The 13,189-nt window shown below is 46.8% G+C and overlaps 1 protein-coding gene across 4 annotated transcripts in view; it reads right to left on the bottom strand.

Annotated features, from left to right (window-relative positions):
• Window positions 1–5,170: 5,170 nt before the first annotated feature.
• LOC119953366 (ADAMTS-like protein 5) overlaps window positions 5,171–13,189 on the bottom strand; it is a 139,378-nt gene continuing 131,359 nt past the window's right edge. For 3 of the 4 annotated variants that reach the window (XM_038777557.1, XM_038777558.1, XM_038777560.1), the window contains 3 exons: window positions 12,335–12,442; window positions 8,708–8,779; window positions 5,171–6,345 (listed from right to left, as the gene is read on the bottom strand). In XM_038777557.1, the coding sequence (XP_038633485.1) occupies window positions 6,038–6,345; window positions 8,708–8,779; window positions 12,335–12,442 (488 nt within the window). In that variant the 3' untranslated portion in view covers window positions 5,171–6,037. The remainder of the gene's footprint in view (window positions 6,346–8,707; window positions 8,780–12,334; window positions 12,443–13,189) is intronic. The other variant, XM_038777559.1, reaches the window with a different exon arrangement.

Below are 13,189 nucleotides of genomic sequence, written 5' to 3' on the forward strand. Positions count from 1 at the left end.
CAGGGTCAACCAGGCTGGGGACTCGTGATTTTTGGGGTTGGGGTGGAGCTGGGAGTGCAGGAGGCGAGAGAGGCCGGTGTGCTAGCCTTTGCGTCCCTAGTAGCCCGGCGGAGGATCTTGCTACAATGGAAGGATGCGAGGCCCCCAAGCGTGGAGACCTGGATCAACGACATGGCGGGTTTTATTAAGCTAGAGAAGGTCAAATTCGCCCTGAGAGGATCGGTACAAGGGTTCTTTAGGCGGTGGCAACCTTTCCTCGACTTTCTGGCTCAACGATAGGGTACAGGGACAGTAGCAGCAGCAACCCGGGGGGGAGGGGGGGGGGGGGGTGGGACAATGGCTATGTTTGTTTATTTAATTTTAATTAATTTTTAAGTTTTCTTGTTTACTGGGTTTGGGGGTGTGGGGGGGGGGGTGTGTTACATGCGTTGATACGGTCTTGGGGGTGTTACAGTTATTATGGGGTTCTATTGTTGCTTTTCATTGCTTGTTGTTATATTTTCTGTAAAAAATTCCAATAAAAATTATTTTTAAAAAAAGTAATCCAGCATCCCATGGAAATGATCTGAGGACCTAGGTTTGTATCCCACCACGGCAGACAGAGGAATTGCAATTCAATAACAATCTGGAATTAGAACTCCAATGATGATCATGAAACCATTAGCAATTGTCATAAAACCCCATCAGCTTCACTAACGCCCTTTGGAAATCGTCGTCCTTACCTGGTCTGGCTTATATGTGACGCTGGTCACAGCGACGTGGTTGGTTCTTAACTTCTCTGTTCTAAGAAAATAACTCTAGCTCAGCTAATCTTTCCTCATAGCTGCAATTTCCCCACAACATTCTTGGCAACCTCTCCTGCACGCTCACCAGAAAAACTGTCCTTACTATGTGGTGACCAGAACTAGACACAAAATTCCAGTTGTGGCCTTACGCAGTTCCAGCACTACATCCCTGCTTTTGTATGCTATCCCATTTTATTTAAGGGAAAGCATTCCATATGCCTTCTCTATCAACATAGCTACCTGCCCTGCCACCTTCAGGGACCTGTGGACACACACCTCAAAGTTTCTCACTTCCCCTACTCCTCTCAATATGCTCCCGTTTACTGAGAATTCCCTGGATTTGTTTGCCCTCCCAAAATGCATTCCTTCACACTTCTCTGGAGTGAATTCCATTTAGCGCTTTCTTGCCCATTCGACCAAACTATGGATATCATTCTGGAGACGACAGCTAGCCTCTTCACTATCAGCGACACCATATTTTTCCATGTTCTGCAAATTTCCCAATCGTGCGTCCCACATTTAAGTCCAGGTCATTAAGATATAGCCAATCATTGGTCAATCATTCCCTTTTGAAAGATGGAAACATAGAAAATAGGAGCAGGAGTGGGCCATTCGGCCCTTCCAGAGTGCTCCGCCATTCAACATGATGATAGCTGATCCTCTATCTCAACGCCACACTCCTGCTTTAGCCCTTGACATCTTTAGAGTCTGAAATGTATCCATTTCCTTCTTAAATATATTGAGTGATTTGGCCTCCATAGCACTTCTATGGTTGAGAATTCCACAGGTTCAACATCTTTTGCATCCTGTCAGTGAGCCAATTTTAGATCCAACACACCACATTCAGCCATGATCTTATTGATAGGTGGAGCAGGCTCGAGGGCTGAGTGGCCTACCCCCGCTCCTAATTATATGTTTGTGTTCTCTTGTATCCCTTTCCAAACAGTCTTTCCTGCGGCACTTTGTCAAAAGCATTACTAAAATCCACGTAGACCATATCCACTGCACTATCCTCATCAATCTTCCTTGTTACCTGGTCAAAAAATTCAATTCAGTTGGTATGATACAACTTTCCCTGAACAAAACCATACTGACTATCCCGGATTAATCTCTGCCGTTATTACATGTAATTTTTGAGGAATATTGTGAGGGGGGCGGAACTTCCCACTCAGTGAACTGGGGCGGAATTCTCCAGGGCCGGTGTCAATCCTGCCCCCGCCGTGTCCCGAATTCTCCGCCCCCCCCCCGAGGTTTGGCGAGAGCGGAAATCGCGCCGCGCAGGTCTCCCCGCGGTGATTCTCCGGCCCGCGATGGGCCGAAGTCCCACCGCTGACATCCCTTTCCCGCCAGCGTGGTTTAAACCACCTCTGGTACCGGCGGGATTGACAGCGCGGGCGGGCTCCGGGGTCCTGGGGGGTGGGGGCACGGGGCGATCTGACCCCGGGGGCGATCTGACCACGCTTCACCATGGCCTTCACCATGGCGGGGGCGGAAGAGACCCCCTCCCCTGCGCATGAGCCGGTATGAGCAGCCGCTGACGCACCGGCGCATGCGCGGACTTCCGCCGGCTGGCGAAGGTCTATCGGCCCCGGCTGGCGGGGCGCCAAAGGCCGTTCGTGCCGGCCGGCAGAGCGGGAGCCACTCCGGCGCGGGCCTAGCCCCTAAAGGTGCGGAGAATTCCGCATCTTTTGGAGAGGCCCGACGCCGGAGTGGTTCACGCCACTCCATCCCGCTGGGACCCCCCGCCCCCGCCGGGTAGGGGAAAATCCCGGCCCTGGTAGAGAAATTGTAAATGTGACTAAGGAATGTGCATAATGTCAAGAGTTGAAATTGTCCCTTGTTCCATGTAACCTTTGAGGATAACAACATCAATACTGTTCTTATCTCCATCCTTATCTCTGAGACTGCAAACAAACACATGGAGATTGGGTCTGGTCAATACTTCCAGTCATATTTTTTCAGAAAACACTTACAATTGATTGCACTGTAAATACACAAAAGTATATCTCCAATTTAAAACAGAAAAGGCTGGGAACATCCAGCAGTCCAGCATCCATATATGGAGAGAGGGCCAGGATTAACAGTTCAGCTGAATGACCTTTCATCGGAACTGGAAGAAATTTGAGATTTACTCGTTGGAGGGCGGAACAGGATTACTAGCTAGCGATTCCTGGGACAGAGGAGACAGTGAATAAAACACCAGTAGCAAAATAATCTTCCCTCATTCACCTCTGAATGTATCGCAACCTGAGGAACTGATTGAGAATCATAGAAATGTTACAGTGCAGAAGGAGGCCATTTGGCCCATCGGGTATACACCGACCCTTTGAGAGCACACTACCTATGCCCATTGCCCCCGTGTGCAATCGTGTGAAATTCTTTCCTACCAACAATGCTTTTTCAACTTGCTTTGTTGCTTTCCCTATCACCAAGCAATCAGAATGCACTGGCTATATTATCTGCCTGACAGTACAATCTATTTGGTCTGCTCCTCCATTATAACACGGGCGACACGGTGGCACACTAGTTAGCACTGCTGCCTCACAGTGCCAGTTTCGATTCCCACCTCGGATGACTGTGTGGAGTTTACACATTCTACCCATGTCTATGTGGGTTTCCTCCGGGTGCTCCGGTTTACTCCCAGAGTCCAAAGATGTGCAGGTTGGGTGGATTGGCCGTGATAAATTGCCCCTTAGTGTCGAATGGTTGGGTGGGGTTACTGGGCTAGGGAGGGGTATTGGACCTAGGTAGAGTGCTCTTTCGAAGGTTCAGTGCAGGCTCAATGGGCCGAATGGCCTCCTTCTGCACTGTTGGGGCCGTATGATTCTATGAACAGTATCTTCACTTCAAAAACATTTCATTGGCTATAAAGTGCTTTGGGATGTGTTGAGGCCAGGAAACACATTATATATAAAATCACTGTTGATCTGTCCCTACACAATGAACATATGTCAGCTTGGATTGATTATATGCAATTATTCATGTATAGCATTCAGGTCTTGTTAGAAAGGCTACAATTATTCCTCCCTTCATGTTTCTCTCGAAGGAATTATGGAATTGAGGGATAGATGCACTTTACAGTCCGCCTGATGCTGTTATTGTACAGCGCTCCACCTGGAAAACAGCTCAGGGAGCAGAATTCCTCCAGTTATTCCTTGTGGTACAATCATAAACGCACCTTCCCAGTTCACCCCCAAGGGGAATCGTCTTCCTCAGTTTGTCGGCAGGTGGGAATACATTCAGGCAAGCTCTTTTATATCGGCAACCAGCTCCCTTTACCAGTACTTCCTTTATATTACAACCTGCAAAGTCTTTACCTGCGCTACACATTGCCTCTAAAATACTGGTCTTCTTTTTCATAGAATTTACAGTGCAGAAGGAGGCCATTCGGCCCATCGAGTCTGCACCAGCTCTTGGAAAGAGCACCCTACCCAAGGTCAATACTTCCACCCTATCCCAATAACCCAGTAACCCCACCCAACACTAAGGCAATTTTGGACACTAAGGGCAATTTATCATGGCCAATCCACCTAACCTGCACATCTTTGGACTGTGGGAGGAAACCGGAGCACCCGGAGGAAACCCACGCACACACGGGGAGGATGTGCAGACTCCGCACAGACAGTGACCCAAGCCGGAATCGAACCTGGGACCCTGGAGCTGTGAAGCCATTGTGCTATCCACAATGCTACCGTGCTGCCCACAATACTTTTTGCAATACTTCCCAATTTATCTAGTAGTGATCAACTGGTTCACAGAATTCCCACATTTTATTTGTTTCCGCATGGCACTGAATAATTGGTGTCAAGTTCCGAGGAGAAGCCATATTGGACGCAAAGTGTTTCTCTCGCCGCAGATGCTGCTGGACCCTCTGAATTTTTCCATCCTCTCCGGTTTTCAAATCAGTGTTAATCTTTGCTTTCTGTCCTACTCTATTTTCTTACAGCCTCTTGCCTCCTCCTCTCCTTCATGTGTTTAATAAACGTTCCTTTGCTTCTCTTCACATCCTGCCCATTCGTTCAATGTTCAGCATTGTTTAATTTCCGTTGTCTCTCCAATCACAATAAGAGGTGGCGGGGGTTCTGTTTTTGTAACGAACGTGCATGATATATGATCCTGTTTATCAGTTGTAGCATAAAGTGATCATGGTTTAAATATCTTAAACTTGAAGAAATGCTAAAGAAGTAGCTCCTCCTGCCACTGCAAATGGTTCCTTCCATCAAATCGTCTCAATTATTCGTTGCTAACTTTTCATTGCAGGCACAGGTTTCTGATCTGCCTGCGCGCTCCAGTACATAACACCTTTTCGTAACCTCACAATGTTTAACTTGGGTCTAAAATTGTGGCGTGTGTGTGAAAGTCAGGGATGAAATGATTCAAAATAATTAAAGTTTGTCAATTTTAATGACAGTGTACAATAAAGTATTTCAAAATGTCTTTGATGCTTAAATACATCATGTACCATGCAAAGTGATTAGCGTCAGTATACTAGCGAGATACTTAATATACATATTTAAATAGCTGATATAAAAGATTTGGCATCAGTACAATACATCACCCAGATTTCAGAACACGCCAGCTATAATAAAGACTGCCAGTCCTTAAAGAAATGGGATCCATGCAATGTAAAACTGTCCAAGTCAAGGAGCATCCTTCAGGAAATAGAAATCCCAAATACATTGGGAGTAACTTTTACAGAACAATTAAGTGCATTATTCTTTGAGGTGCAGTAGAAATATTGTCATTGTGCTCCAGTCACAATAGTGTAATATTGGGTTGGTCTGGTTTAAACGTATGCTTCTGCCATTATTAACAATATTGGGCGTACTGGTACCTTGCATATTGAATAGTTCATCATAGAGAACATTCCTTAAAACAAAACCAGACACTGTTAGTCAAGACTGACCACATATAAGCTTCAGAAAGCTCCCACTAGCTCTTTCCAATATGAAGTATATGCTTCATTACAACAGAGGATGGACAAAGCAACCATATTAACCCATTTCCAATAATTCAGTGTCACTCATTTTTGCCTTGATCCACACAGTCATCATCAAATAGCATCTTCCAGTGACTGCTATTGGTAGCTTAGAAAGACCTACTTAATATTGGCTGTGAGTAGTTGCTTATAGGAAGTTTGTACGTAACTGATGGAATTATATAGTTTTCCTATGCAATGTCATGAGTGCTTCCTAGATACTATCCAATATAGGACAGGGTTGTAAAATGATAGCAGCATGATTGACTTCCTTTTATGAGTACCGATGACAATATTTATTAATGTCTCGCAACATCAAGTCTTCCTTTGGCTGCCACAACTTGACAAAACTGTTGTGCTCCAGTAGGATTCGGTTCAATGTCTGTTCAAAGTTCACGTGCCGCCTGGCCATCATAATGTACTCCCGCTTCTCCAGAAGGTACGGACAGTCACATGTGTTGGGCACCCAGATGTATTCCCTGTGCACAATGGGGTATTTGTTCTTGTATGTTTGTCTGACCTGCACGTCGTATCGAGTCTCCGACCCCACAATAGTCTTTCTGAGGATTCGCCCACGGAAAACTGGTGAGAAAGTGAAGAAGAAACATTAATGGACCAAAGGCGGGGTAGGTTTCAGGTGATTTACTTTCTCCCACATTCCCTTCCTCAAGTCTCCAAGGACCACGCCTTCCTTTCTCAGGCGATCAGGCCTCTACCTCACTCAATTGGCAACATTCCCACTGTTCAAGCCATGGGTTCAACCATTGTCACAGATAGTGGGCGGGATTCTCCGTTTCTGAGACTAAGTGTTGACGCCAATCCAGAATTCGTAGACTTTCACGACAGAAACACTGGGACCGCACCTGGACTGATTCCGCTATTATTGAGGGACTAGCACTGGTGCCTCGTGGAACATAATCAATTCAAATGAGAAACGGTGCGGGATTTGCCCGGGTCTGTGATTGACACTTGGGAGGCTGACAAGCTGCAGCCGCACATACACATTACACTCCCCACACACACACTCATCCCAGCCAACAAGATGGCACTGGTTGTGCTGGAGCCCATCCTGCTGATGGGTCAGCCAGGGCCAGAGGGCACCCACGGGGGTGCCCTGGGCGGACACCTATACGACCCCTGGCACTAAGTTCAAAGTGGGCTGTTAGCGTTGTGCGCAGCTGCATGGCTGCCTTGCCGGCTGCGGCAATGGTATACCGTACCCGACCATCCCGACCCCACAGCCCACACCCATAGCCACCCCCCTTGCCCTAGCAGAAGCCCCGCGGCCAACAGCACAATTGTCCACACACTAAGGCGATGTTGGACATTTTCCGTACCCCCGCTCCCTCAGCCACGCCGGTTTCACCATTTTTAAAAGCAGATGTGAACCCCGCTGTCAGGAACTCGGCCCATCGGAGGCGGAGAATCGCGGAGGCCCCGGAGAATACCGGGTCGGACCCGCTAATGATATGCAAACAGTGTCTACTGTACGTGCGTTCCGGAAGCATTGACGCTGCTGTCGAGGTGCATTGCAATTCGCCGTCAAATCGGCGCTGTCGCGATTTTGGAGTCGGAACCAATTCTCCACTCAATCGCCTTTTCCGATTTCGGCATTGGCAAATAGGGAATCCTGCCCACTACCTTTTGGACCAAACATTAAAGTGAGGCCAGATGTGTCGAAAGATCCCATGGCATAATTCAAGAATTATTCAGGCAGTTCTTTAGCGGTGTTCGGTAACATTCCTTCCCCCATCCTCTAATCATTCATTTATTCCTGCCTGTGAGTGTTTGCTGTGCTCAAATTGGTTTGAAGTACTGGCCTACCTACAAGCAGTGAATGTACTTCACAAAATGATACATTGGCCGAGATCAATGGTGGTAGTAAATGTAAAACAGTACGTGACTTATCTCCACTGTGTAAATGTAAATACCTTTACAATGGACGGCACTGGGGTGAAACCCATAAAGAATAAAAGCTCAGTGAGGGTTAGCTGAGTATTTAACCATGTATGCCACCGTGCTTGCTCACCCTAGGCACAACTGAGCGAGTGGCAACCCTAGTTGATTTTCATCCTCTAACTAGCTCAGGGACACTGAAATAATCGCAGAAAACCTTCTGACACCTGAGCTGAGACTAGCACTAGTCCAAAAGATGTGCAGGTTAGGTGGATTGACCATGCTAAATTGCCCCTTAGTGTCCAAAGATGTGCAGGTTGGTTATGGGGTGGGCGGGGGAGTAGACCTAGGAAAGGGCGCACTTTGAAATGAAATGAATGAAAATGAAATGAAAATCGCTTATTGTCACAAGTAGGCTTCAATGAAGTTACTGTGAAAAGCCCCTAGTCGCCACATTCCGGCGCCTGCTCGGGGAGGCTGGTACGGGAATTGAACCGTGCTGCTGGCCTGCTTGTTCTGCTTTAAAAGCCAGCGATTTAGCCCAGTGAGCTAAACCAGCCCTTTCGGAGGGTGGGTGCAGACTCGATGGCCCGAATGGCCTGATTCTGCTCCGAAGGAATTCTATGAAATCAAGGCCAATGCTGGGACTTTCTGTGTGTGGCTTTTCTGTAGATTGGGCAATGTGCTTACCTCCCAGGAAGATTTTATTTTGCATTACTGATAGTTCCTCTGATACAGAGAGACAAATTCACTGATTATGCTTTCCATTGAGGAGCCCTCTGATAGGGAGCACAGACAACACTACAGTGCAGTAGTGTCAATTCTGCAATCTGTGCCCCCTTCGAGCCTGACTTCATGCTGAGATCAGTGAATACACTTTACAGAATTGACCTTTGATACAAAAACAAACATGAGACAATTTGTAGAACAGGATTTCATTGCACATGAAAGCTAGTGCTTATTATGGGCCCAAGAAATAAATTAATATATCCTGCAATTAGTTCCTCGTACATTAAAGTAGTGGTTTTATGTTTTATTGATATCTTACCAAAGTCTTTCTGGCAGTACTGTTTTATCCTTTGAGATTTTCCTTTCGACTTCTTACACTTTCTACAGTAACCTAGATCAGGGATAGATGGCAATTACTGAAATGTATCAATCTATTTTATCATAGTGCTCATCAACATGACGGTTAATGCACAATAATAATAATAACCTTTATTATTGTCACAAGTAGGCTTACATTAACACTGCAATGAAGTTACTGTGAAAATCCCCTAGTTGCCACACTCCGGCGCCTGTTCGGGTACACAGAGGGAGAATTCAGAATGTCCAAATTACCTAATAAGTACGTCTTTTGGGATTTGTGAGAGGAAACCGGAGCAACCGGAGGAAACCCATGCAGACACGGGGAGAATGTGCAGACTCCGCACAGACTGTGACCCAAGCTGGGAATCGAACCCGGGACCCTGGCGCTGTGGAGCGACAGTGCTAATCTCTGTGCTACTCTGCAGCCCATACCACCCATTCGAAGATTTTGCTTAGGCAGCAAGTAATTAAAGCTCATGGTGGCACAGTGCTTAGCACTGTTGCCTTACAGTGCCAGGGATCCGGTTTCCAGTCCAACCTTGGGGGACTGTCTGTGTGGAGTTTGCACGTTCTCCTGGTGTTTGCGTGGTTCCTCCTGGTGCTCTGGTTTCCTCCCACAGTCCAAAGATTTGCCGGTCAGGTGGATTAGCCATGCTAAATTGCTCTTAGTGTCCAAACATTGGGTGGGGTTACAGGAATAGGGTGGGGGATTGGGCCTTGGTAGGGTGGTTCTTTGAAGGCTCAGTGCCGACTCAATGGCCCGAATGGTCTCCTTTTGCAGTAGCGGTCCTAGGATTTAATGAAAGAAGGAGGATAGAACATAGAACAGTACAGCACAGAACAGGCCCTTCGGCCCTCGATGTTGTGCCGAGCATTGTCCGAAACCAAGATCAAGCTATCCCACTCCCTGTCATTCTGGTGTGCTCCATAGCTCTGCCATAGACTGTCAGTGAAGGGATATTGCTCAGAAGGGACATTCAGCTTTTCTTGATCGCAGATGGCAGAAGGAGGAAAATGCAGATCCAGTTTAAAAGAGAAGAAAGATTCCCTTTTCCGTGGACTGGGACAGCTCCACTGAATCTTCTCAGTGGGATGTGTTGATTGGGAAAGGAGTTGTTTCGGGTGCGAAAGCAAGGTATGTGTTTGCCCAGCCCTCTCAGCGGGTGACGAACATCTCTCCCCCTTGTTTGAGACCTTACAGATCTGTGGATTGCGCACTTTCCCGTGCCTCTTCCCTCTTCCCACTTTTAAAAAATGCCAGCTGTGGCTCTTTTCGTCACACTCTCGCCTCTGAATCAGAAGGTTGTGGATTCTAGCCCCACTTCAAAATAACAATTAGTCCTGACACTCCAGTACTGAGGGAGATCTGAGCTATCTGTCATTAAAACGAGACCCCATTTGAGGGCAGCACGGTAGCATTGTGGGTAGCACAATCGCTTCACAGCTCCAGGGTCCCAGGTTCAATTCCGGCTTGGGTCACTGTCACGCCCTTAGTGTTGGGTGGGATTACTGGGTTATGCGGATAGGGTGGAGGTGTTGACCTTGGGTAGGGTGCTCTTTCCAGGAGCCGGTGCAGACTCGATGGGCTGAATGGCCTCCTTCTGCACTGTAAATTCTATGATCTCTCATGGGTGGATGTAAAATTTGAATAAGAGCGGGATAGCACTCGCTGCTGCCCTGGCCTATATTTGTCCCTCACTCATTTTCACAAAAACAGATAGCGGGGTCATTACCTCATTGCTGTTTGGGGGAGTTTGCTGTTTGCCTATTGGCCGCTATGTTTTCTACATTGCAACCGTGACAGTACTTCATTGGCTGGAAAGTGCTTTGAGACCTTCTGGTTTTGAAAGGCGCTAATTAAATGTAAATCTTCCTTTCCTGCTCCCCCTGGTGTTTGTACCTCGGTTTTGCGGAAACCCTCATGTTTTGACAAAGTAGCACAGCAGGTGTGCATTGGGCTTGGGAGTGAGGCAGACTCAGAAAGACTGTGCAGTGAGATGACAGGAAGTTTAATATTCATTATTTCTTTCTGGATGTTAACAGTTCAGCAGCTGACAGGAAGCTCGCTCACTGGGATACCGATCTCCCAATGTCAGAGACAACCGACTAAGGAATGTGTTTTGACTGTTGCAAATAGCTTTGTGTAGACATGTTTCTGCTGGTGAGACTTTATCAGGTTTTCTTTACAATTCATTGTAAGAATTTCCACGTCACATAGTTCCATGCAAGGTATAACACCGTGTCGGTTATGGAAAGCCAGTCATGTTGTTACATTATTTTCCTCTCTATAAAGACAAACATGGATCTCGTGTTCAATGACATTTGTGGTTGCCTTTTCACCCTTAACATTCAAGCAACTCAAGATCAAGCTTTGAGAGAAAAAAAAAACATGGTTGATTTAGCATTGGTGGAGAGTGTGGGGCCGCCATTAGTAGCGTAACTGTAAATAAAGAGCTTGTTTGATTTGGCTACACAGAGCAAACAAAAGACTCTGTGTGTGGTTAATTCTTTCAACATTTAAGAAATTCTCTAAACAGCGCCATTAAAGGTGCCTCGCGTCCATATAAGAAATATCGGAACACTTTGTTGGTAATTGACAATTCACTTTGTAGGGCGCTGAAATATTGTAGCGGATTGAAATCACAATCCCATATTAGGGACAACCACCTTTCTGTGTTCAGAGGAACATGAGCACATAGAACAGTACAGCACAGAACAGGCCCTTCGGTCCTCGATGTTGTGCCGAGCATTGTCTGAAACCAGGATCAAGCTATCCCACTCCCTGTCATTCTGTGTGCTCTCATCCTCCTCCGCTCCAAAGAGAAAAGCCCTAGCTCCCTCAACCTTTCCCCATAAAACCTATCCTCCAAACCAGGCAGCATCCTAGTAAATCTCCTTTGCACTTTTTCCAATGCTTCCACATCCTTCCCATAGTACACCACTGACAACTGATCTCCAGTCTGAAAATTTTCCATCCACCACCACCCTCTGTCTTCTATGTGATAGCCAGTTACTTATCCAATTGGCCAAATTTCCCTTTATCCCACACCTTACTTTCTTCATGAGCCGACCATGGGGAACCTTATCAAATGCCTTACTAAAATCCATGTATACGACATCAACTGCTCTACCTTCATCTACACATTCAGCCTTCATGATTTCAGTATCATTGGTCAAGGCAGCTATTAACCTTTCAATCCCAATTCATACCTATTATAACCCCCTTGAGACAACAATTACTCATCTTCTAATGGGTCTGATTGAATACAAGCTCCCCATGTAAGGGTGGAGACCCACCACCTGGGACTCGTCGGACTAGTGAATAAAAGCAGGCCCCAGTCAGGGCCTGACCAGATCTATCTTCCTGTTGGGTCTACAGTGTGAGTGAGGTACAGGAATAATTTGTGTGTGTACAGCTGGTCCACTGAGCTTTCCTCACCTCCACATCATGGTACCCAACACCCTATCCCGCACCAACCCAGGACATCCACCGGCAGCCATGTTGTTTCCTGGGAGAGGCGGATACAACCGATTGTAAAGAAACACAAAGCCTGTGTCATGCGGTGCCTTTGACATTTTCACTCACCGGGCTGAAGGATGGTGGACTGGATGGGATCCTCCCTTGGTAATATATTTTGAAAATGATTATCTTGATGGGGATGTACTGGTGGTCGCTGAGCGGGATGAACCCAGCCTGAGGAGAAAGAAGGGAGAGGGGGAGGAGGGGGGTGGGGGGGGGGGGGGGAAGAGGGGGCCAGGAGGGGGGGAAAGATAAGTCAGTAACTCAAGAACTTTAAAAACCTGCCTCTATCCAAAAGGAATTGGTGAAGACAATTCCTCCAACACTCATTTGTCAGGGTCTCTCTAATTATTTTTAAAATAAATTTAGAGTACCCAATTCATTTTTTCCAATTAAGGGGCAATTTAGCGTGCCCAATCCACCTACCCTGCACATATTTGGGCTGTGGGGGCGAAACCCACGCAAACACGGGGAGAATGTGCAAACTCCACACGGACAGTGACCCAGAGCCGGGATCGAACCTGGGACCTCGGCGCCGTTAGGCTGCAGGGCTAACCCACTGCGCCACCGTGCTGCCCCTGGGTCTCCCTAATTACGTCATTATCTGTGACTCTCCCTCATGAGCAGAGAAAGAGACCCCCTTATGCACTGACCTGATCTCTCCGCACATCTTCTCTAATGGGTAGTACTACACTCCGTATGCTTCACCTGATGTCTGTGTATTTACATTGTGTATTTATCGTATGTCCTATGTTTTTTCAGGTATGGAACGATCTTTCTGGACTGCATGCAGAACAATACTTTTCACTGTACCTCGGTACACCTGACAATAAAGCCAATTCCAATCCAAATCCAAGTGAAATATTATTCCTGAATGAATCTGGGATTGAGAGAGTGTCTAAAAGAGCACGGGAAAACCTT

The sequence above is a fragment of the Scyliorhinus canicula genome, chromosome 18 (assembly GCF_902713615.1).
Source record: "Scyliorhinus canicula chromosome 18, sScyCan1.1, whole genome shotgun sequence".
NCBI lineage: Eukaryota > Metazoa > Chordata > Chondrichthyes > Carcharhiniformes > Scyliorhinidae > Scyliorhinus > Scyliorhinus canicula.